The sequence below is a fragment of the Glycine soja genome, chromosome 10 (assembly GCF_004193775.1).
Source record: "Glycine soja cultivar W05 chromosome 10, ASM419377v2, whole genome shotgun sequence".
In the NCBI taxonomy this organism is placed as follows: Eukaryota; Viridiplantae; Streptophyta; class Magnoliopsida; order Fabales; family Fabaceae; genus Glycine; species Glycine soja.
The window spans coordinates 10489251-10513503 of record NC_041011.1 but is presented as its reverse complement, the minus strand read 5'-3'; the positions used below and the strand labels follow the sequence as shown (position 1 = coordinate 10513503).

Below are 24253 nucleotides of genomic sequence, written 5' to 3'. Positions count from 1 at the left end.
CTAGAGAAAAAAATTAAATGTTGACTATTAGCTTATTAGCTTAGAATGTTGACTACCACGTGTTCGCGTATAATTGATCTTTTAAGAGATATTTATGTATTTAGGAAATATTATTATTGGTAACTAAAGTGATTAATTATTTACGTTATTTCTAATTTATCCTCATTAGTAATTAGGTAACTAACAATTATCTTAAAAACAATTATCCCAACCCCAAAACGTAAAGTTCATCCACCCAAAGTCCCTAACCTTCACATTACCAAAAATCTCTAATTTCCAAAATTAGCAACACGAATCCAAATTGAACAACCAGAACATGAGATGCATGAGGTGATTAGTCTCCTCCTTCTTGTTGGTGTTTGTCAAGTTTTTGGGCTTTCAATTCGATGGACGTCGTCACTTGGTGGTTGAATGAGGGGAGGTGTGAAAGTTTTATGTCTTTGTGCTCACAACCTCTTTGACTTTGGGACTTAGAGCTGTACGACAATGCACTCCTTTCCATGGGAATGATGTTGATAAGGAGGTGGCAAACACGATGACGATGTTAGGCAATAGGAGATGCGATGAAGTTTTGGGGAATGGAAACACAATGAGGGGTTGGGAACAAAGGCACAACGAGGTGTGGGAACGAAATTACCACAAGAAGGCTTTATAAGAGTGACACAATGAGGTGTGGGAACAGAACCGCGACAAAGGAAGGGTTTAGAAAGGGAATGCGAGACAGAGGAAGAGTTGGGAAGGGGACATGAGAAGGAGGAGGGTTGTGAGCAATGGATTTGGGAATTAGGGTATGATTTGGGAATTTGTCCCTCTTTTTTTACTTATCAACAATTTTTAATACAATTAAGAAATTACCGTAATGTAATTAATTTAGTTTAATTAACCACTGATAATGACAATATAAAATAAGTTAACAGTCAACGTTTAATTTTTTTTTTCTGAAACTCAGATAGTAAATTTTAAAAAATAGAGGACTCTAATAGTAAATTTAAAAATAAAAAAAACCAATTTAGTGAAGTGAAAAAAATAGGGAGACTCTTTTTACAATTAAGTCCATAATTTATTGTCTATTTAAAGGTCCTATCAATAAGAATAAGGTGGCATAACCATTTCTACATTTTCTTTCTATAGTTATTAAGAGATGGTTTTAAAGGGTAAGATGGTAACAGAACTTGGGATCCGATCACCTGCTGTCAAGTTCTTCAATGTTTTTGCAAAGCAACTTCACAATTTGCAAGACATTGTTGACAAAGTCTATGATGGCAAGTTGCATGAAGGAGATTGGCATGACACTGGCTCTGTCAAGAGCTGGAATCTCACCACAGGTATATATTTACATTTCTGTAACTCAGTTATGCAAATAAAAAGGTGGGATAATGTTTCCTTCTAATTAATTCCTTCTAATTAATTTTAATATACGTAAGAATTCAACTTTTCAACCTCATTTTAAGTAAATTATGTTTTTAATTAATTGTACAAATCTAAGAAGGTCTATTACTCTTCTTACTTTCTTTTAGACTTTTAATTTTTACATACCGTCAAAGTAAAAGAAATTTACAATGACAAATCACCATATGACTTCTAATATTATAATAAAAGTTGATAACTTATCTTACGAATATTTGTAATTGAATATAAGAGTATATTAGACTAAAATCTTAAAAGATTATTTTAGCATAAAATAGTCTTATAGATTTTAAAGATTGTATAAAAATATTATGACTTATCAACTTTTTTTGTAAGATTGATAATTTAAATTTTAATGGATTTATATCATAAGAATTTAAAAGAATTAAATTTTTTTATAAATTTATAAGATTTAAAATGACTTTGTGAATTTTTAAAAGTGCATTCAAAATTATAAGAATTGGTGAAAAAGATAATAAGAAATTATAAGATTTAGATAAAAAAAAAAGTAAAACCATTTTTTTAATCTTTTAATAGTTAAATTATTTTTGGCTTTAGGTCCTTTTATACTAACATATTTTCATTCTCACTTTTGGATTTGAAAAATAGATTTGAAATTATATACTAGTTTTCTTAAGAAGAAAAAATTTACTTACGACAATTATTTTATGATAAATCCAATGACAAATGAGGTGCAATAATAAGTCTACTAGAAGAAGGAAGTGATAAGGGTAGAAAATTTATAGGATGGTTACTCAGTTATGGGGAGACAAAATTAAGGGTGAGAATCTCGAAAATATTACATCTAACAGATGATGAACTTAGTCAGTGTAAGGAAAACATAGTTAGCATTGACACATTAGACAAATATTAATTTCATTTAGAAAACAAACAAAAAAGTGTAAGGGGGGGGGTATATTTGACATTTTTTGGTTCCAAAATAATAAGAGAAACATTTATGACACATACATCTTGAAGAATATTATTCTTTGATAGTTGTTTAATAACTCTTTTAATTGAGTAGATATCAGATTTTGTATTGGGTATTAAAGAGAGAATAAAGTATGGGTGATGAGAGGGAAAAAAAAGATTGGTAACCAATATAAAAAGAAAGAAAAAAATTTAGCAAAATCTCAAGAGTTTGAGTGAGATGGTTTGATAGATATTTTATATTAAAAAGTCAAATGAAATCTATCGAAATCCATTTTAAAAAATAATCCATCAAAATTTGTATATTTTTAAACATCAAAAGATTTTTTTTAAGTTATAAAAAATCCTAATTGAATACTTGTAGATTTTGTTATACTTCTTAAAAAAAATCTTAAAAGTTTCAATTGAATATAAGAAGATTTATTTATATTATTTAAAAGTGTTGATTGAATACCATAAGACTTTTTATAACAAAATAATTTAAAATTCTTTGAAATCTTAATGCAATACTGTTCTTCTTTTAGTGTAAAATATTTTTACAATTTCAATTCATTGCAGATGCTATTTATTTCTTTTATTCTTAAATGCTTGTGAACAACTGTATAAGGGAAAGTACGCACATTTAAGGAGAGTATTGAAGCCATTGATGAACAAAGCAAGTCAATATCATTCAAAATCTTCGATGGAGAAAATAGTAAGGATTACAAGATGTATAAGGTCCACTTGCAAGTGATCGATATTGAGGAGGAAGGTGGTGTTGTTACTATATGGACCATTGAATATGAGAAGCTTAATGAAGATGTTGCTCCTCCATATCACTACTTGGACATTATAACTGCCACCACTAAAGAAACCGATGCTCATGTTCTGAAGGCAGAGCAATAATAATGCAATATCGAAAATAAGTGAGTAACAAATAAAAAAGTGTGTTTGGCACGAGGATAAGTGCTAAATTATAAAAAATGTCAGTGTGAAATATGCTTTCTAAAGAATAAGGGGTTTCCCAAGTACCGAAAGAATAAGGAGAAGACAATCTATGTATTCTTCAGTGTGTTAAATTGAGTGAACTAAATAACTTTGTCTGCTTCTTTTGGGGCTTATATCGTTCCCATGTACCCAGAGAACAGGGAATAGTTGATCAAAATTTAATGATGTATTCTTTTGTTAATTTTTTTAAGTCTCTCAAACAATCAAAGCAACAAAACTAAAAATATCTCAATTATTGTAATTTTTATTTTGGAGGGTAAAAGCCCAAAGAAACTAAAAACAAATGCTAGGGGTAATATCAACCCCATGGCAGCTAAAACTTTCTGCACGTCCAACTATTGCTTCCTACACATCATTGTATTTTGAAAACCCCAATCCGCATGATTAAAATGGAGGGCTAAATATGTTCAGGATTCACAACTGAAACATTAAAATTTTTTTGGACTACCATTGCGAAAACTGTTAAAAATAGCATACAATGCAAAGAATAAACAAAAACACAATCCAGATCAAGCATTTCATCATAGAAATAACCAAATCCCATGACATACAACTGAAAATCGATCGAATAAAGTTTCAATCTTTGTTTTTTTGAAGTGGATTTGACAATGAGCGCCTTCCACAGTTGGGTTTGATAGGTTGACGATGACGAAAACACGAGGTTTGTTGCAACCAAAGATGGAATTGACAAGTGAAAACACATATCCAAAGTAGTAGGAGCAAACTTAATCATCCTATGAACATGGTACTTTTTCCATTCAGTGCACCCTCACCCATCCAATCGTTCATTTTAATCGCTCAACTCAAAATCATGTTCGCATCGTGCAAGACCTATGAAGGTCACATTATAAATCGTCATAACTCATAACTGACCTTAAACATTTCCAAGTCCTCAAGTTGTCATAATTAATTTCTTACAGTAAGGGAAAATGAATTAAAAAATGTTTGAAGGCAATTAAAATTTGGGAGAATTTTTAAAAATAAAACAATGGTGTTGTCATGTTTAATGAAAAACATAGTTCAAGAACAAAAAACGGCTTGCCTAAAAGTTTAAAACAGTGATTGCTGAAAGGAAAATAGAGGTTTCTCTTTCAAGTTTCACCTCCTCACCACCGCCAAGCTTCGTCTCCGAGAATGTCACCATCGCACACTTTTTTGTTTCCAAGCACAGCACCGATGATATTAGCAACCAAACCCTAATCGTGTCCACGCTTTCTTTCTTCTTTCCTGGCACACTTTCTCCCTCTCCACTTTCAGCACACACTTTTTCGTTTTCTGGTAAGTCCTAATTTAGAGAACTGTGTGATGGATTTGAAATTAGGGTTAATGAAAGTGCATTTCTTCTGTCCAAATTAGGGTTATCATGGAACCTAATTTTACGGTCTAAATGCGTTAACGTTCAAGGACGACTACGAATGTGATTATTGTAATATATAATCATCAATGCAATTACTTTTATCTTTCATGTGCTTTAATAATAGAATTATGATTGTGTCTTGTGACTCTGAAATTTTGTTGGGTTGAACTGTTGAAGCTATTCTTATTGTGGTGTACTTTGTGCATGATGCAGTTCTAGTTATTTGGTTCTGAAGCTTTTGTTTCAATGGAAAAGGACAAGCCTGTTTCTGTCAAAGATGCTGTTTTCAAATTGCAAATGTCGCTCCTTGAAGGCATTCAAAATGAAGACCAGCTGTTTGCTGCTGGGTCTCTGATGTCAAGGAGTGACTACGAAGACATTGTAACCGAACGATCCATTACAAACGTGTGTGGTTATCCGCTCTGCAGCAATGCTTTGCCATCCGATCGCCCACGGAAGGGTAGATACCGGATTTCACTGAAGGAGCACAAGGTCTATGACTTACACGAGACTTACATGTTTTGTTGTTCAAATTGTGTTGTTAGCAGCAAAGCTTTTGCTGGGAGCTTGCAAGCAGAGAGATGCTCAGGTTTAGACCTGGAAAAACTAAACAATATTCTTAGCTTGTTTGAGAATTTGAATCTGGAACCAGCGGAGAATTTGCAAAAGAATGAAGATTTCGGTTTGTCTGATTTGAAAATCCAGGAGAAGACAGAAACAAGCAGTGGGGAGGTGTCTTTAGAGCAGTGGGCTGGACCTTCAAATGCAATTGAGGGTTATGTACCAAAACCAAGAGACCATGATTCTAAGGGTTTGCGGAAAAATGTTAAAAAAGGTGAGGATTTTTTTTTTGGGTGTTCTAGAGTCTAGACAATTGTGAGAAACTATAGATAAATAGATAGCCTTATGCAATTTCTTGCTTAAGAGTGTCCTGTTTATTATCATGTTTAATGTTAAGCCTATGGATGATTGTGGCGTGACTGTGAAGTCTGAAGCTGAGGCTTAATTTATGTGAAATGGCATACTATAATTACTGTTTCTTATCCTTTTCCACTATCCAACCAAGTGAGCTTTGATTCTGCATTGCAGGGTCCAAAGCTGGTCATGGCAAGCCAATTAGTGACATAAATTTAATTAGCAGTGAGATGGGCTTTGTGAGTACTATAATTATGCAAGATGGGTATAGTGTTTCAAAAGTACTGCCAGGTCAAAGAGACGCAACCGCTCATCATCAAATTAAACCAACAGCTATAGTCAAGCAGTTAGGAAAGGTTGATGCTAAAGTGGTCAGGAAAGATGATGGTAGCATTCAAGATTTGTCTTCATCTTTTAAGAGCAGTTTAATTTTAGGTACCTCAGAAAAAGAGGAGGAATTAGCCCAATCATGTGAAGCTGCGCTCAAATCCTCTCCCGATTGTGCTATTAAAAAGAAAGATGTTTATTCCGTCTCCATATCAGAAAGACAATGTGATGTGGAACAGAATGATTCTGCTAAGAAATCTGTACAAGTCAAAGGGAAAATGAGTAGAGTTACTGCTAATGATGATGCTTCCACTTCCAATTTAGATCCTGCCAATGTTGAAGAGAAATTCCAAGTGGAAAAAGCAGGTGGATCATTAAACACTAAACCCAAATCTTCCCTTAAATCTGCAGGTGAAAAGAAACTTAGTCGCACTGTTACTTGGGCAGATAAGAAAATCAACAGCACTGGGAGTAAAGATCTTTGTGGGTTTAAAAATTTTGGAGATATTAGAAATGAATCTGACTCAGCAGGAAATAGTATAGATGTTGCCAATGATGAAGATACATTACGTCGCGCGTCAGCAGAAGCTTGTGTTATTGCATTGAGCTCAGCATCAGAAGCAGTTGCTTCTGGAGACTCGGATGTCAGTGATGCTGGTATAATTACTGTTTCTCTTACAAGTTTTCTATTTAAATTGATTGGTTTGTAAAAGGTTTTTTCGCCTATGAATGAAACTTGTGCAGTTTCTGAAGCTGGAATCATTATATTGCCACCACCACATGATGCTGGTGAGGAAGGTACTCTGGAGGATGTTGATATACTACAAAATGATTCAGTTACTGTGAAATGGCCTAGAAAGCCTGGAATTTCTGAAGCTGATTTCTTTGAATCTGATGACTCATGGTTTGATGCTGCACCAGAGGGTTTCAGTTTAACTGTAAGTTTAGTGAAAATTTTAGAAACATTCAAACCTGTATTATTTTTCAGTATATTCTATGGCATAACTTTAAACTTGTGCTTTTTCTTTTCTTTCTTTTTTTAATTTTTTTGTTTGTTTGTTTGTTTGTGTGTGTGTAACTTTCTTTCAGTTGTCACCTTTTGCAACTATGTGGAATACCCTCTTTTCTTGGATAACATCATCTTCTTTGGCATATATATATGGGAGGGATGAAAGTTTTCAAGAAGAATATCTATCAGTTAATGGCAGAGAATATCCCTGCAAAGTTGTCTTGGCAGATGGTCGCTCATCTGAAATAAAACAAACTTTAGCCAGTTGTCTTGCTCGAGCTTTACCTACACTTGTTGCTGTGCTCCGGCTGCCAATACCAGTATCTACCATGGAGCAAGGGATGGTAGGATCTTGGAGTTATCAGTTTTGTAGTTTATGTTGTAGTATAGTTGTCCCAAATTAAGTCATCAGAGATTTATTATACTTCACCAGGCATGGTGGGACTTCTCTCATATGTTCATAAGCTCCCCTTCCCACAAAACATGCACATAGTCACACATATTCACAAAATATGAGATTGATAAATTTGATGTTAAAAATGAACTTTCAAACAGTGGTAAAGGAAAATCAGTTAATATAAGCATATGAATGCTACTTTTTGTGAGAATAGAGATGGATCCATTGCTTGAAATAAGAGACACATGGAAATTAAAATATTAAGCCTGTAGGATAAATACTTTTTATTGATTGAAAATAAAAGAAATCGAATGGGAATTCCCCCCCCCCCCCCCAGAGTAGATCCTGCCTGCATAATCCTTATTATTTCAATTCCTTGATTGTCATGTGGTTCAATTCAGGGAAAATCTGCAAGAATTGCAAGATCTAGTTGCAAAATTATGCCTTATTGTCCGAGAAGACAAAATATGTTTTCTGAGAATCAGTTTAGAAATTTGTGAAAGTAGGGGAGTCTTGGCACAGGGGTTTCAAGCAATGGCATCAGCCCCTTGCAAAGACAATACTGGCTACTATACTTCCCACACATATTGGGTCCTATGCTTCCCTGACCCAGCACATAGCTTTATAGCACAAGGTTCCCTATTTTTAGAAGTTCAGAAATTTGTAAATTCATGAGTTTTTAGGCTATAAGTTGCAGATAGATTTAATCTTCATATCTTTATTGAAAATTCTTTAATATATCCAATTACTTGGTCTGTGGATGGGTTATATGTTAATTCTCGTGACTTTCTATTAGGCATGCTTGCTGGAGACAATGTCATTTGTGGACGCACTTCCAGCTTTCAGAACAAAACAATGGCAAGTGGTTGCTCTTTTGTTTATTGATGCATTGTCCGTATGTAGATTACCTGCTCTTATCTCATACATGACGGATAGGAGGGCTTCATTTCACAGGGTGAGAACCTTTGTTTATATCATACTGATTTATTATTTTATTTACATGATGGATAGAAGGAAACTGTTTGCTGTGCATGAAGCATTATATAATGATGTTGGGTTGTATATAGATCGATGCATTCCCTTATTACGGCACATGATCTTTTGGTTGGGGTAGTTCAGTTAACATCTGATATCTCCGTTATTTCAATTGCTAAAATTTTGGTTACTTTTCATCTGCATTTCCTTTATAAATGTTGTCGCCTGATTCTTGGTCCAAATGGGAGCTTAACAACATAAATCCCACACAACTTAGCTACCATGTGCTTAATGTTGTTCTCCTTCTATAGCTTTAGACTCGATGGCCTCATCTTATAGTTTAGTTCATCTAGTGTGGTTCTGCACTTCTACCATGGCTGTGGACTTGAAATTCTTGTTTGGTTTTCCATCTTGTATTTTCATGCTAAATTTATTTGAATGCAGCTAGACCACAAGTCGTGCACATAGATTGCCATGGCACAAATTTATGGCACGCGGACACTGAACCCAACTTGGAAATTTTTTCCTTCTAATTTGATTCCCTACATATATGTGTGTGTTGGGGTTGCAAAAATTCCGATGACAGCTGGAATATGGAAGTTCATGATATATCTTATTGTTTTGTTGTTTTATCTCCTATGTCATGTCAGATTTTGATGTTCACTCTACTTTTAAATTTGTTAACCATTGTTCTGTTATTGATTTGGTGAAACAGGTTTTGAGTGGTTCTCAAATAGGTATGGAAGAATATGAGGTTTTGAAGGATCTTGCAGTGCCACTGGGCCGAGCACCTCACATCTCTGCCCAAAGTGGGGCATGACAACAAATAGTGCATTTTTTTTTTATTTGGGGAAAATTTACCTGTCAAGCATTGGAGTGCTTGTTTATAAACATAAAAAATATGCAATGACAATTATGCTAGGCCTCTAGCAACACGGGAACCAGATTTCTATATTCTCTAATGCTAGCTAGAGAGTGATGAATGCAAAATTGATATTCAAAATAGACATAGTTCTAAAATATTGTCTTCCAGTTAAATAGCAGTTTGTATTTTTTTTAAAATTTTTTTGCCAAGCAGTTTGAAGAAGGTTCTGAGGATGGTGAATACAGAACAAATATCTTCCCAATATCTTACATGAAACGCTGAAAATGAATGAAAATGTAAGGAATGAAAAGAGATGAAAAATAAGATTGTTTAGTTGAAATGAAAGAGGCTATAAAAAAATGAAAGATTTAAGTTAAAGTTGGTTGCTAGTAAAAATAAAAAACTAATAAATTTGTCTAAGAGAATACCATTGCAGGCCCTCACGTTCTCTGCATTCCTTCGTCATATTGTCCCCACTTGCAAGGTTACTTTTGTCCGAGAAATAAATCACGTCCCCGTGTGTGGCGCAGAATGTTACTGTTTATTTCATCCCAAATTGGTGTGAAAATACTGTATATGGAGGGCACCGTGTTTTAAATCTTTCAGCTATAATTCGTTCATAACAAACGATTTTGCCTTTCAACTCCATTTTAGCTGCTTTAACATTCAAACGTAACAAACACTGCCTTACTGATGTAATGTCTATTTCTTAGGCAATTTTTTACCCCCCTCCCCCCCTCCATATATTTTTGAAAAAAGATTGCAAGTATTTAATGACCGTGACTATTAGGGTGAGAATAGGACATGTCGGTCTAAAGGGGTTTACGACTGATCCTATTTAATTACAAGGTTAGGTTCAGACTTTTTTAAAACTCTATTAAATTAAATAGATAAGGCTTAGGCTTATTAAAAAACCTTATAAGCCTTATTAAAAAACCTTATAAGCCTGATAGGCCGACCTATATATATATATATTATTTTTTGGGTACCAATATATAATATTATTTTTTGGATACAATTAATTTTTTTTGAAACTATCAGACACATTATTGCTCCATAACTTTTATTCCTATAATTAAGGACTTTAATTACAATTTAGGTGTAAGTCATGTGCCATTTTATATTCCTCATTATTTTGATTGACTTTCCTTTTTCTTTAACCTTCATATTACATTTCTATTCCATAAAATATTAAATTGTGAAGAAGACTTTTAAAAAGGCTATCAGGCCAGGCCGAGCCAAAATAAAATCCTTTGATAGACTATAGGCCAGACTCAGGCCTCAAAGATTCATCGTAGGCTAGGCTCAGGCTTTTCAAAGCCTGGTCTGGCCTATTCCCACTCGTAGTGACCATGTTCCTTTTGGTTATAAGGCATTAAGTGTGTGTTTGAATGAGCATTTGCATAATCAATTTTGAAAGAAATTGATTTTGCAAAATTGGTTTATGATAAAATTTATTTTAAAGTGAAATAATTTGTTTGTGTTTTTTATTTGAATAGTAGTCAAATTTTGTAAAATTTGAGTTTTTCTTTTGAAGTTATTTCATCTCAATTTAGACTGAATTAATTCTTTAAGGTAAAATCAAATATGTGAATTTATATGACTCAAAGTCACATTAAACATGCACTAATGTTGAGTTTGGTTTCGTATTCAACAAGAGAAAACTTGTGTAAAGGATCACATTAAGCTACATTGGTTTCTTGTTTAATAACTTTGCATTCAACAAGGGGGGGAAATTGTTCTTGTTAATTGATTTTAAAGTGAAGAAATTATTGTTTATATTTTTTTTATTTTAAAAGCAAACTAATAGTAAAATTTGAGTGTTTTTCTTTTAAAGTTATTTTAACTCAATCAATTCTAGGCTTATAACTAATTCTTTAAAGTGAGACCAAATGTGTGAATTTAAATGACACAAACAAAACAAGGATTAACATTTGGAAGCTATCCATATTAGTTTTGACATTAAGTGTGAATTTGATGCATTTTTTAAGCCAAGGCGATGCATATCCAAACACTTTATAAAAGGGGGGATGCTTGTCTTGAACATTGCCTACAATTTCATCTTTGACTTTTTTTCCCTCTCTTTTTAATTTTCATCTAGGTTTAATTGTAAATTTTATCACTCAACTTTCATTATTTTGCAAATTTTATCATCAAGTTTTATTTTCACAAATTTTACCACCAACTTTTCAATTTTTGTGTATTTTACTACCGCTGAAGGTCTCTTTTCTTCTTTTGTTTTTTTTTTACAAAACTAGGTTGCTTTGTAAAATTATATACTAACCTAGGTGGTTTCAAAAACTATTTACCAAAAATAGATCATTTTGACATTAGTTGTAATTATAATCGATGTAGAAAAGTAACTTATTATATTAGTTATAATCACAATCGATATAGAAAATTACTTTTTTACATCAATTATAACTATAATCGATACAAAAATCTAAAAAAAATGATCTTTTTACATATTTTGTTACCAACTTGATGGTAAAATACACAAAAATCGAAATTTTGGATGGTAAAATTTTTCAAATGTTAGTTAGATGGTAAACTTTGTGAAAAAAACTTTAGTGGTAAAATCCGCAAAATCATAAAATTTGAATGATAAAATTTATGAAAATAAAATTTGAGTGGTAAAATTCACAAAATAATAAAAATTTGGTGATAAAATTTGTAATTAAGTCTTTCATTTATGTGATGGATGCGGGTTATTTTTACAATTAACTTGGAAGAGAACCTTCTTGCATTTCCTTCATAGGAAGTACAAAGAGAAATTGTCTTGTAGTCTAATGTTTATTTGATCAGAGGGCAAACACATGAACTGTTTGGTAAATGATGAATTAACAAAATATTCGTTACAAACAGCAACAATTCAATATAACAACAAGCAACCTATCTTTAAATGCAATACAAGATTTATAATGAAAATGAAGCAACCTCTATATTCACAACAATAATGAAATAACTGGTAACATGGAGTCCTATGTTTTTATATAAATACTCTCCGGCTATATATGAATCTACACTCCAACAGCAACCTCATATGATACAATCTCAGGTGGGGATGAGTTCAAGACCAGTGCAACATTCTGATCAAGTTCATTTTTGGATTCTAGCTCCATGTCATTTTGGTATTCAGAATTGTTAACTGATGGATCATGGCATTCTTCATTGTTTCCTGTGCCTGCTTTTGCATCTTGGTTGACTTTAGTGGGCTTCACAGAATCCTTTTCAGTTTTTCTGATTGCACTTTCCTGAGACTGCACCTTGGCTTGAATTTTTCTGATTGGTTTCTTTGAAATCACTTCTTTATTACTACCCTTTGCCTTTGCCTTGGTTGGATCATTCTGTTGCTGCTTTCCATGTGGACTAGAACAAGATTTGTCTGCTGATTTGTTCACAGCAGATCCTTTGTGCCTTCCAAGCTTTGGAGATTTTGGGCGCGTTATTGGTATCTAATGGTAGATAAAATACATTAGAAGAGTGAAAATGAAGAGGGCATGTCCCATGAAAAATATACCGAAGAAGAATGAGTAGATTCTCTAGCTAAGAAACACTTCCATAACAAGGAATGAGCAATTCTGTTGCCATAAGAAGTTGAAAGAAATAAATTTTAGAAGGCATTAACAGCTGTGTGAGCATGTGATGGATAAGTTACCTTCTTCAATTCAACTTTTGGAGGAGGTTCCTTGTAGAAACTTGGCATTGGAGTGGCTTTGAAAGTCATGGTCTTCCTCAATTGCTTGATCTCAGCCTCCTGGTTTTCCTGCCAGAAAATCCGAAGAAAAAAAGAGAAAAAAAATAAGGTGATAAGCTGGCAATGAGAACTCAAACCACATGGAACAGAACCTATTGAATTCATTTTGTTGTTTTGTTGGTTTTGATACCTTTGATTTCTCTTGCTGGTTAGTTTTCTCTGCCTCCTTTTCCTGAATTTTCTCTTCTAACTTTGAGAAGAACTGAGGGAAAAGGAGAAAATAGGATTAATATCTGGCACATCCAATACTAAAATCAATAGGCTGCAAGGTTTCAACAACTACCTCCTTCCTCTTTTCTGCTCGTTCTTCCAATCTGAAGGAAAATCCAGAACCACTGCTCCTCCTACGAGGAGTATGACTTCTGATAACACATAAACAACATTTCATGAACATTTTTGCTAAAGAAAAAAGAAGGATGGCATTTTCATTTTGCAACATATTCAAATCCTAGTGAGATTGACAGACAAGCAAGGACAACATAAATGATCTGGGAGTAATAGTGTATAAATCATACGAAGTTGTAGAATGAGCATCATCTTCCTCTTTATTTGGTTTTTCAGTTTTTGCTGGAATTGAAATCTGATCAACAGGTCTGCAATAAAGTAAAAAGACCACATGGTGGTAATCCATTCAGCAAAAGGATACGGATAATAGAGCAATTTCGTAATTGTATATATAGTTTTCATTACAATTTGAGTACCCCATAGACTGAAATATATTCTTAGAGAACACCATAACTTAGGCATAACATAAAGAAGCATTTAGTAAATCTTGGGAGGTTAGGACTTACAATGATTCCTCAGATGTAAGGCTCTTGGTAACCGCATTCACTGGAGTAGATATTCCAGACTGGTAGACAGGATAGAAGTTATGAACAAGGAGATCAATGAAGAGAAGCTATCAAGCTACACAAAAAAAGAGGAACTGAGGGGAAAAAATAGTCTCTGTACCTCAGAGGTTTTAAGGCTAATCATGGATGCCAAAGAAGTCCTCTGGTTAGAATTTCCAGTGTTTGTTTTTGCCTCTTTTGAGTTAACTTCAGAGTTCGTCAGCCTGCTTAAACGGCGAATGGAAGCCTCAGCTTTAGCCCCATTAGCATGCTTAGTTTCTGGCTTCGCGAGAGTTCCATTAGTGCTTTTCTTCATGCCATCTCCTCCAGCTGATTTGGCTGGCAAAGAAAGGCTCTTGGAAAGGTTTGGCCTGTGTGTCTGAGATGAAGTTGTAGACTTCAAATTGGGTTTGTCTTTGGTGGCAGATTTGTTGTTCTTTGAAGCAACACCACCTTTGCCACCATGTTCCTAACCACATTTATATGAATTAGTTAGGGTGGAAGATCATGTAATGTGTATTCTATATGTAAATGATTATTAATAGTTTAATTGAAGACACAATTCTGATACATCATATAAGGTACCTTGGCAAGTTTTGAGATTTTACTTGCTGCAGATTTGGGACCTTCAACTTTTACAACAGCTTCAGATACCTCATTCTTGGTCTGAATTTCAGAATTACAACTGTTTTCAGCTTCTTTGTTTATATTCTCCTTGGTTGTTTCCCCAATGACGTGTTTCTCGTCCTCCATAGCGACTCCATTTTCAGATTCCATTATGCTATAAATAGTCACAAAAAATAAAGTTGAGTTTAGAGATGATTAGTTCTACAAGGTTTCTGAATCAAGTAACTAAAGACAACAAACATGAATAGAAAATCCAACACAATATAAAAGGCTCCTAGCCCAAGTCTAACTACAGTTTTCCTGAAACATGTATGGTTTAATTCTTTTTTATCTCAGATCAGACTCTTGACACCATTAAATTGCATGATGCGAATCATTGGGCAGAAAATGCATACGCCATTGGATAGCGAATGATGAAATCAATGAAGAATTGTCAAATCTCTTATCCTCTTTTATGTGACATACTCAATTAACTCAATGTAGTTTTGCAGCAAAGTAACTTGTACTCTTGAGAATATATATTATGCATATGGCAATGCAATCCAATAAAAGCTCACACACTCGAATCAGATTTTACTAAAAAAATCCAGATCATGCCTATGCTGTAATTTTGATATTTCTTCATAAGGAAGCCATTCTCCGAAATGAAAGTACTATTAAGGACAGATGCAAAAGATCAAGACTGATCTGAATAACAAAAGAATGACATTGGATCTTCATCCCCTGCAACACCCTCTACAAACTTGATTTTTTTTTTAAAATCCACGCAATCCAACAAAAGAAGCTATGAAGAATCCAAATCAGAATAACAAAAGGACAAAAAATGCATCTTGGAAACAAACACAAATGTGGGAATTCAGAACAAATTCAAAGACTATGTGTACCTTGATTTACAAAAGTTGGGATTTTGAGTTTGGCCTTGATTGATAAAAAAGGACACCAAAATTCAAAGGCTGAATTCTTCTAAAGATTGGTAGAGTAACAAACAAACAAGAAAACAAACAAACAGTACACAGTTTCAATATGAATTTGTTTATGGTGGTGGTTTGGATTAGAAGCACTAGAAGAAGAAGTGGATTTTTAAGTGTGTTTGTGTGAAAGATGAAACTGAAAGATGGAGTTGGTGACACTCAGGTTTTCATTGAAGATATGCAAAGAGAGATTTGTGGAAAGAAAGCTCAAGTGGGACTAGCTTTCAATGAAGTGGAATAGATAGGAACTGCCACAATGACTCTTCTACCACTCCCTCAACATGTAACTGTCACAGGAATCTTCTTAATATTATTACTATTTTCTACATGTCTGACGTATGCTGTTATTTTTTTTAGTTTAATTTTTATGTGTTGTCAATCTAAAAAACTTTTCAATGTTAATCAATGAGAAATCATGATTTATAAGAATTTAAACGTAATTATCATCGAAATGTTAGTTCAAGTGGTACGAACATCGGCTTCCTTAAATAAGGTCTCGAGTTCGAATTTTGTGATGAAAAAAAATGATTAAGAAAAAAATCTAACTAAAAATGATTAATCAGATTTTTCAACCAAAATTAATCATCAATAAATTTAGTAAATACTCCATAATAATATCATAATGACACAAAAAAGATAATTATTATAAAAATTCAAATAAACTTATCGTACATATCATTCTTACATTTGTCTAGGCATTTTAGGAAACTATGTGCGTGTGGAATCGAAGGTTAAAAAACCATGCTTATACTGTTTTTGTTCTTTTTATTGATGATCTGTGTTTCTGAGATAAGTGATCATTTGGATTATTGTTGTTTAAAAGAAAACAACAATGATATTGTCTGTATATACTTGTATTCCTGGAGAAATATGTGATTAATGTGTTTAGTTAATTAGTCAAGTATTCATCCGAAAGATTATTAATTAATCAATCATTGCATTCATATATGATTATGAATTATTTGTATCTATTCATGTAGTCCCAAAAAAGAAATGATTTGTATCAATGCTTGAAACTGACTCCGGGAAGATCCGGGAAGAGGGTGTCACTGCCAGCAAAATTTGTTTAAAATAATGTGGGAGAATATAGAGAAAGATAAGGAAGTTGCTAAAGGGTGTTTTTACATAATAGAAAAAAAGAAAAAAAAAAACTCATTTGATCTGTTTTATATTATATTTTGGAGAGTTTGGTGTTAGAAAAAGATGACTGACTAAATAAATTAATGGTTAATTAATAGGATGATTTTGGCTTCTCAGGAACAGTGGAGAAAGATTTATGTTCCTCTATCTGTATGTGATGAACTATTTTTGGCTAAGTATAATATATTTAAATATAGTGCATGAATAATATTGATTAACATAATTAATAATGATATGTATTTTTTAATAAGTAATTAATTATCTCTGACGAAGATTAATTATTATTTTTATATGTGAATATTATGTATGAAAACAAGAGTTCTAAATTAAAGTAATTCACACTTTGGTTACAATCTTTTGATGTGGTGAGAAATTACAGAGAAATATGGTCGATGCAATCATAATTATAGTTGTAATGAAGTCACAATAACTCTAAAATCTTTAATTTTACAATCGCAATTACAATGGGAACCATTTTTAAAAACCTTGATGACAAGCCAATTATAATTAATCATAACCAAAGTGAACTGACCTCAAACGAAATTTAATTTTTATGTAAATTAAAATCTAAAGCTTAACAAATCATACCCACGTGTTTAAGTTGGTTCATTTGATTATGAAGGTTATTCAGAAAGGTAAGTGCATCAACATATGGACTCATTCAACTTCAACCATGTACCTCCTATCGTAATAATACTTTCTATTACGCCAAATTCCATTCAAGAAAATACAGACTACAGCATTTTTATATTAAATTTAAGGTCTATTTATACATATATTTTCGCATTTATTATGTGCATATTTTGTTTTGAGAGTGTCCAAAGTGCACACGAAGAAATAATTATTTCTACTTTCAAAAGTAAAATGAACTTTTCTGAATGTGGAACTAGTTGCACCGTGAATTTTAAAGAAAGACAAAAATTACAATTCAATTGGTTGAAATGCTTACAATTTTACAAATATCTTTTACTATGCATTGGAAGGGCAAGAAAGTCAAATGAACTAGGAAAGAGGCAAGGAATGAAAGGAAACACAAGTCACTATTTGAGAACATGGAAATGCAAGGACTAATTGTTGGGGCCAGGGTTGTGTGTCTATTATTGTCATAACTCATATAAGTCAATAGTGATAGGTGTAAGGATGACAATTGGACTCCTACCTAATGAATATTTGTAAGAAATATTTATGATAAGAAGGAAAATTTTCCATTAAATGACTCTAAATAGATGTATTATTTATAAAAAAAAAAGTTATAATAATGGGTATACATATCATACTACTACCCAACTTTTTCTATATTCATATGTTAATTAGTATAATTTTTTTATTCATGGAATTCAAATACAAGTATTAAGAAGTTTATAATATTTACACATTTTTTTTAATCAATTGAATTATACTTCTTAATAAAATAAAAATAAAAAGTAATATTACATAAATTACTATAAAAATTACTTAAATCACTATATAGTAAAAAAAATTTATTTTTTCATATCATAAATTACTATATATAATTAAGCAGTGCAAACACCATACCTACAAATTTGTAAATGAGTTATTTTATAAATTTATGTTGGCTTATAATTTGTTTATATTATTGTTTGTTACATGATTTTTTAATTTCTTTATTATGTTAAATTTAAATATAGTTAAATATTTTGTTTGGTATGTTTCATAACTAAGATATGAAATGACACTTCTGTTTAACTAAAACATTGTATTGTACATGATGATAAGTACCAAAGTTATCTATGAGAATATGGTTCAAATCAAATTAAAAAGATATTCTTTAAAATTTGGGTACTAGTATCTTATCTAAATCCTATTCATTGTTATCCTGAATAGCTGCATCACTCTATAATTTTTCCATACATATATATATATCATTATATAATTTATTTTGAAAATTTTAAGAAATTTCTCTATATATTTAACTTTTTTAAAACATCAAAATATTTTTTTAAATATCATATTTAGTAGAAAAGCTAGAAATATATTTTAAATTAAAAAATTATTAAAAATACAAACAACTGGAACTTTAGTAAATTAAGTCTATTTGAAAGAAATTATAAATTTGAACTTATATATGTAATAAAAAAATCAGCAGTGTTAACAATAAAAAATAATAGATAGAATGAATGTGTGTTTAATTCAATTATTACTGCTACATAAATAAAGTTATATGAATTGATTATTCTTCTGAAAATAACTAATTATATCAACTCATTTATCGGTTTGTGAATATCTTAAGAAAATCTAGAATTTTCATCCTCTCACTGGGTTTGTCTAACAAAAAATAACCATACATATATATACATCATTGATCATTCCCTTCTTACGTAGATGTATTTTAACAAATCACCCTTTATATATTATTTTTCTTTTCTTAATTTTCAACGGTAAAAAATTCTAACCGATCTTCACTTTTATTTTATAATAAATTAAAAATATTAGTGAGACTCTCAATAATATTCCTTTATTTAATATTATTAATCAAAATTAATTAAAAATATCAATTTGAATAGGTTACATTTTTACTTAATAATTATCTTTCCTAGTTTAGAAGTGTGACATACTACAATTGATGATTTTCAATCAATATCATTTCATCATCGTAAAGAAAATATTAAGATAAGAGTATCGGAGTGAGTGCGTTAAGATTCCTCCAACAACATTATAAATTACAGATTAAAAAACCATGAGCTAATCCTGAGATTTAAACTACAATTTTTTTTCTTATTTTAAAACGTTAACTGCGGACAAACAATCCTTGTGGTCTAAAGTCTCTGTCATCAATATATATAAAAAATTGTCTACCTTCATCATTTTCGTAGTTAATATTCGAAAAAAAAGTATCATGACATAAAAATTAAGATAAATAGTTATTTTTATCATAATGCGATGATAAATTCGTTTCCGAAGGATAAAAATTTAAATTTTAATCGATAAAATAAAAAAATACAATAAATTTATTCATTCATTAACTTTCATCTATTATCGTAAATGAAAAAAAAAATCTACGTGACATATTCACAAATAAATTTGTCAACATTTTACACGTTTAAAGATAAAATAATTATTTATTTAAAATATGATTTAATCTTATTTTTTTTATTTTTTAATGGTTATAAGTATAATATTATAATAAATATTTAAAAAAATAAAGAAATAAATCTAAGTCAAAATAAATATAATAATAAATATAATATTATGTTTGCTCTAGATTTATCCTATAAATTGTGCTTAAAGTGCTGTGTTTTTTGTTCGAGTGACGTGGCACGACCATGTAACGTGATTGATCGCACGTTAGGCTTAGCACCTGGCGCCAACCATGTGTGAGCTGTCATTAAGTTGATAATCGAACGGTTGCTGTGATCTGAAGCGAAAATCCGCGCCGTCCATATCAGTCCAAAATCCAAATCATTCTCCACGTTTTGGTGTGGCCCACGTTTTTTTCTTTGGAATTAAAACGTTTTGTCACCCAACTACGCAAGTGAAAAGGGGGCTATTATATGGTGGGTTTTTGCACCATCAGTGCCTCTTCACCCAATTGTGGTGAAGACTAATATATGAGAAAATAAATATCAGTTAAAGGACAATTATTCTTCTTATAAATATTATTTTATTCGCATAGTAAAAAATCAAATTAAACTCTTCACTTATATCATATCTTACTGGTGTTTATTTAAGTTCATTTATGATGAAATGTTGTTAGGAATCAACAAATGTCCCTTCTCTTTTGTCTATCATTTTTCTGTGATATACAAGAACATGTGATTAGAATCTTTGGTTTAATTTATTTGTTTATAAGATATATAATTTATGGAGATGATAGTACTACATTATCATTTTTTATGCAATTACATTATCATTTTTTATCACGGTAAAAAAAAAGTCTTTAATTTTTTAGTGAGATTATCAAATATTTTTACAAACTTTGACCCTTAAAATAACTATCAAACTAATATTTAATTTGGATTTAATCACACTTATCATTCTTGGTATCTTTCTAAAAATATTACGTATTGTTATACTTATCTAATATTCTCTTTTAAATATCTCCTGGATCTATTACTTATTAAAATTTATGTGAGTTTTATTATTTTAACAATAAGAACCACCAACTAAAAAAATATAAATTCGTAAATATGTAGCTGCGTTAAATATTTAATTGATATATTTAGTCATTCATAATAATTTTATTTGGTTTAGACATAATTATTTCTAAAGATATTTGTGATATTAAAAAAAAAAACTTCACCATTTTCGGTTGGTGTGACCCAATTGCTATTGAAATTGAAACTGTGCATTGTCTTCATCTATGCAACTGATATAAGAATGGAAGGGAGTGCAAATTTCATAAAATATTAACTTTACATCACATTATTCTTTTATTTAAATACTATTATATCTAACGGTCACAAAAAATCACCACCGCCTGGAGTCTAACGGAGAGAAATGCGCTTTTCATTTTATTATTTCTTTTTTGTCGAGTAGTGTGTGCATGATTGCGGGGTGAATTATTATTATTATTTTTGTATTGGTAATAAAAATTTGAGAAAATTAGTATTATTTAAATACATTGACTGTGCAAATTAGTTTAAATTGTTGTGTAATAATTATTGATATTACGTTAGTCTAATTAAAATTGAGGTTTGATAATATAATTAAACAATATTCTAGATTCAAGTTTTTAATGAAAAAAATATTTTAAAGGTATGAATCCATTAAAATGGTCAGTTATATTTTTGGTATAAATTAATTATTGATAAAATTGGTAAATATTTTATATTTATAATATAATAACCTAAAAATATTGTTCAATAGTAAAATTGATAACTTTTATAACAACTTTAAAAGTCATATTTAAGCTGATTTGCAATAATTGTTTGATAGTGTAAAATTGTTACACAAACAAAACTTAATCTCTTTTATTTATTAGGTCCATATTTAGAAGAAAAAAAACATTTTGAAAAGTGTTTTTAAACTTTTATTTATTAGGTTATTGAACTTATATATGTTATTATTTTATTTAAAAATATTTATTGAACATAAAATTTTTACCCTTTTATGTATCCAAAACCTCACTTCCAAACTTATCCTTTTTTTTTTCTTTTCCTTTCTACATTTTAAAAATTAAGCACCCAATTCGTTAGCTAATGAATAGCGATTTTTATATTTCTTCTAAAAAGGAATTATGATTATATTAGTTGCTTGCTTTTTGTTTTCTTGTTCTTTTTATATTTTTGGAACATTTTCTTGTGTTATATATATATATATATATATAATTGTTGATGTGGATTTTGTGGATGATACGTTGCATTGGAAAGCAAGGCTGGCTGAGATGCATGTGTTGAAGCTTCCAATTAAGTGAATGTGTTATTCATTACGCAGAGCGTGAGTTGCACGCGCAAACATCCCTATACGGTTTGCATGCCTCAACAAAGCGTAGTGTAGGTGGACCACACCATTCATGGAGTTTCTCTATACTATCTGCAGCACTCACACATGCCATTGGACACGTAACTAATGCTTCTTGCACTCTTGACAATGGTATGTCACACAACTATTTGATGCATGCATGTGCATGTAATCGGATTTTACAATTGTATTATTCCTATTGTTGTCTTTAATTTGATTTTCCTAAGGATGTGTGTGTTGTTATTTGTGTTTCAAATCAGGTTTAATTGGGTTTTTTACTGTCCTCACATGAATTTGGTTTATTTATATTATTTTAGGTTTAATACAATTTTTGTACATTAAGTTTTATTTTGATATATTAAGTTTAAAAAAGTTTCATCCTCATATTTTATGTTTTTTAATGAGCACATTTTGATCCTTTTCCTGAGGTATGTTTAAAAATTTAACATAATTGTGTGACTTGTCCGTTACTTGTTGAGTGAAATGGTGATGTGATGAGTCTATTAAAACGACCTAGTTTGAATCTTGCCTCTTTTTTGGCCAACAATTACAAAATAAGAAACCCATTAGAAGGATCATTAGCATTGTAACATGAAGCGAAAAAGAGAGGAAAATCGAGGTGTCGTTTCACTTTCAGAGAGAAAATCAATGGATATTGTCAACCACTAGATTGTTGTCTTTTTTGGTTGTCGTCGTCAACAAAGGTAATCTATTCTTTTTTTTTTTTTTGTTATTTTCATTTTGATAGTGGTACTCTCTGTTCTTTGGGTGTGTAATACATAATAGATTTATCTATTCTTTTTTTGTTGTTGCTGAGATTTTGTTTTAGGGTGTGTGCGGGGATGTTGAAGCAATTGGATTATCCCAAAGAAGTTGTGTTATGGTATCATTGTGGTGGGGATTGAGTACCTGAATGTTGATTTAAAAGAATTTCTTGATGATAAATTAAGGTGCTCTAGAGATGTTGTAAATTCCAATTAGCTAGGAAGTGAATCGTTCACCTTTATGTTGAACATCTTGTGGCAGAGGTTAAGGTTCTTTTTTTTTTGCTATTTAATATTTAATTATGATCAATATATTAACTTCACATATAGAAATGTTGATGGAATAGTGTCATAGAGTGTTACCTATTTATGATGATGTAGAAATATGATAGAATATTTGGGTTGAATTACGTTGTATAGGTTAAAATTTTACATATAGTCGATTCTGTTGTGCTTACAACACATATATTCCTCCTGTCAATTCTAAAATGACATCTATAGTTAGTTTTTCACAACGACAATTAGATGAGAAAATCTAATTAAAAAAACAAATAAAAGTTTAGGGATTCAATAAAAAAGTTCATAAATCTAATTAAAAAAATTTAAAAATAGAGACCCGTAGAATAATTAAATATTTACGTTAATATCTTTTAATATTAATTATCTTAACACAAATTATATTATTTTATAATATATTATACATAATATATATTATTATATATTTTTTGTATTTGAGATAAAAAAAAAAAGCTATCCCACAATTTATTATATAAACAAGTTTTTTTCAAATTTATTAGTTTTTGTTAATAAGAGAAATTTGAATCCTCCACTTCTCTCTCACACTTCTTCCTTTAAATAACCAATAACTTTCTGCTATATTAATTTTACATTTTAACAAATCAAGGGACTCTTATGAATAATGCTGGTTATACTGGATTACATGATTTTAGTGTAAATAATGCCCACTCTAAATACTGATGATGATGATCATGTTTAATCCAGTTTATTGTTTACTGATGAAAAAAAAACCCAGTTCATTGTTCATATTATATCATGTGACGTTGAGATTTCTTCATGACGTATATATAATTAATTGTTCTTTAATTTGGGGTCAAATCTCTTTTTTTGCCTATTTAAAGTGAGTTATAAATATTGAGTGTCGTGGTATATCGTGCGTATGGTTGTATATTATTAGTATAATGGTAGTGATAATTTGAGTATATAATTAACACATGTATCTTACAAAGTTATTGTATATATAATACCTATATTTAGGAAGATTTTAAGAAAATCTTAATACATGGAAATTGAAATTTAAGAATATGGTAAGGTTTGACTATAAAATTCTCTCTTTCTTTTTAGTATAAATTCTTTTAATTAGCTTGTACAATTTTTTTTAGTCTTGTTTCCCTTTCATTTAAAAAATTTAATTTAATTTTCATACAGTTTCTTTGATATTATGCATGTCTGGTCTAATTTCTATTTGAGTTCAGAAAATATTAGGTCAAATACCAAGTGTAATTTTCTTCTTCTTAAAGTTAGCTAGTCATAGCAATGAAAAAATTATTTGGTTT

The 24253-nt window shown here is 30.8% G+C and overlaps 3 protein-coding genes and 1 long non-coding RNA gene across 4 annotated transcripts; 3 read left to right on the top strand and 1 right to left on the bottom strand.

Moving 5' to 3' along the window:
* Positions 1 to 1122: 1122 nt before the first annotated feature.
* On the top strand, positions 1123 to 3509 carry LOC114369732 (MLP-like protein 43). Its single transcript, XM_028326977.1, has 2 exons — positions 1123 to 1325; positions 2945 to 3509. The coding sequence occupies exons 1-2, from the start codon at positions 1142 to 1144 to the stop codon at positions 3220 to 3222; spliced, it is 462 nt and encodes a 153-aa protein (XP_028182778.1). The 5' UTR covers positions 1123 to 1141; the 3' UTR covers positions 3223 to 3509.
* Positions 3510 to 4235: 726 nt separating this feature from the next.
* On the top strand, positions 4236 to 9342 carry LOC114372370 (putative RNA polymerase II subunit B1 CTD phosphatase RPAP2 homolog). Its single transcript, XM_028329882.1, has 7 exons — positions 4236 to 4602; positions 4895 to 5516; positions 5771 to 6580; positions 6668 to 6861; positions 7013 to 7276; positions 8126 to 8284; positions 9020 to 9342. The coding sequence occupies exons 2-7, from the start codon at positions 4928 to 4930 to the stop codon at positions 9122 to 9124; spliced, it is 2121 nt and encodes a 706-aa protein (XP_028185683.1). The 5' UTR covers positions 4236 to 4602; positions 4895 to 4927; the 3' UTR covers positions 9125 to 9342.
* Positions 9343 to 11980: 2638 nt separating this feature from the next.
* LOC114372488 (protein WVD2-like 4) lies at positions 11981 to 15652 on the bottom strand. Its single transcript, XM_028330063.1, has 9 exons — positions 15268 to 15652; positions 14342 to 14537; positions 13878 to 14225; positions 13718 to 13776; positions 13442 to 13519; positions 13210 to 13288; positions 13057 to 13128; positions 12828 to 12935; positions 11981 to 12624 (listed from the first exon to the last, which is right to left on the bottom strand). The coding sequence occupies exons 2-9, from the start codon at positions 14531 to 14533 to the stop codon at positions 12190 to 12192; spliced, it is 1371 nt and encodes a 456-aa protein (XP_028185864.1). The 5' UTR covers positions 14534 to 14537; positions 15268 to 15652; the 3' UTR covers positions 11981 to 12189.
* A 6108-nt stretch (positions 15653 to 21760) lies between these two features.
* Positions 21761 to 23098, top strand: LOC114369605. The gene is made up of 3 exons (XR_003657669.1): positions 21761 to 22047; positions 22475 to 22619; positions 22745 to 23098. It is a non-coding gene; the product is annotated as an uncharacterized LOC114369605 (long non-coding RNA).
* Positions 23099 to 24253: the final 1155 nt, after the last annotated feature.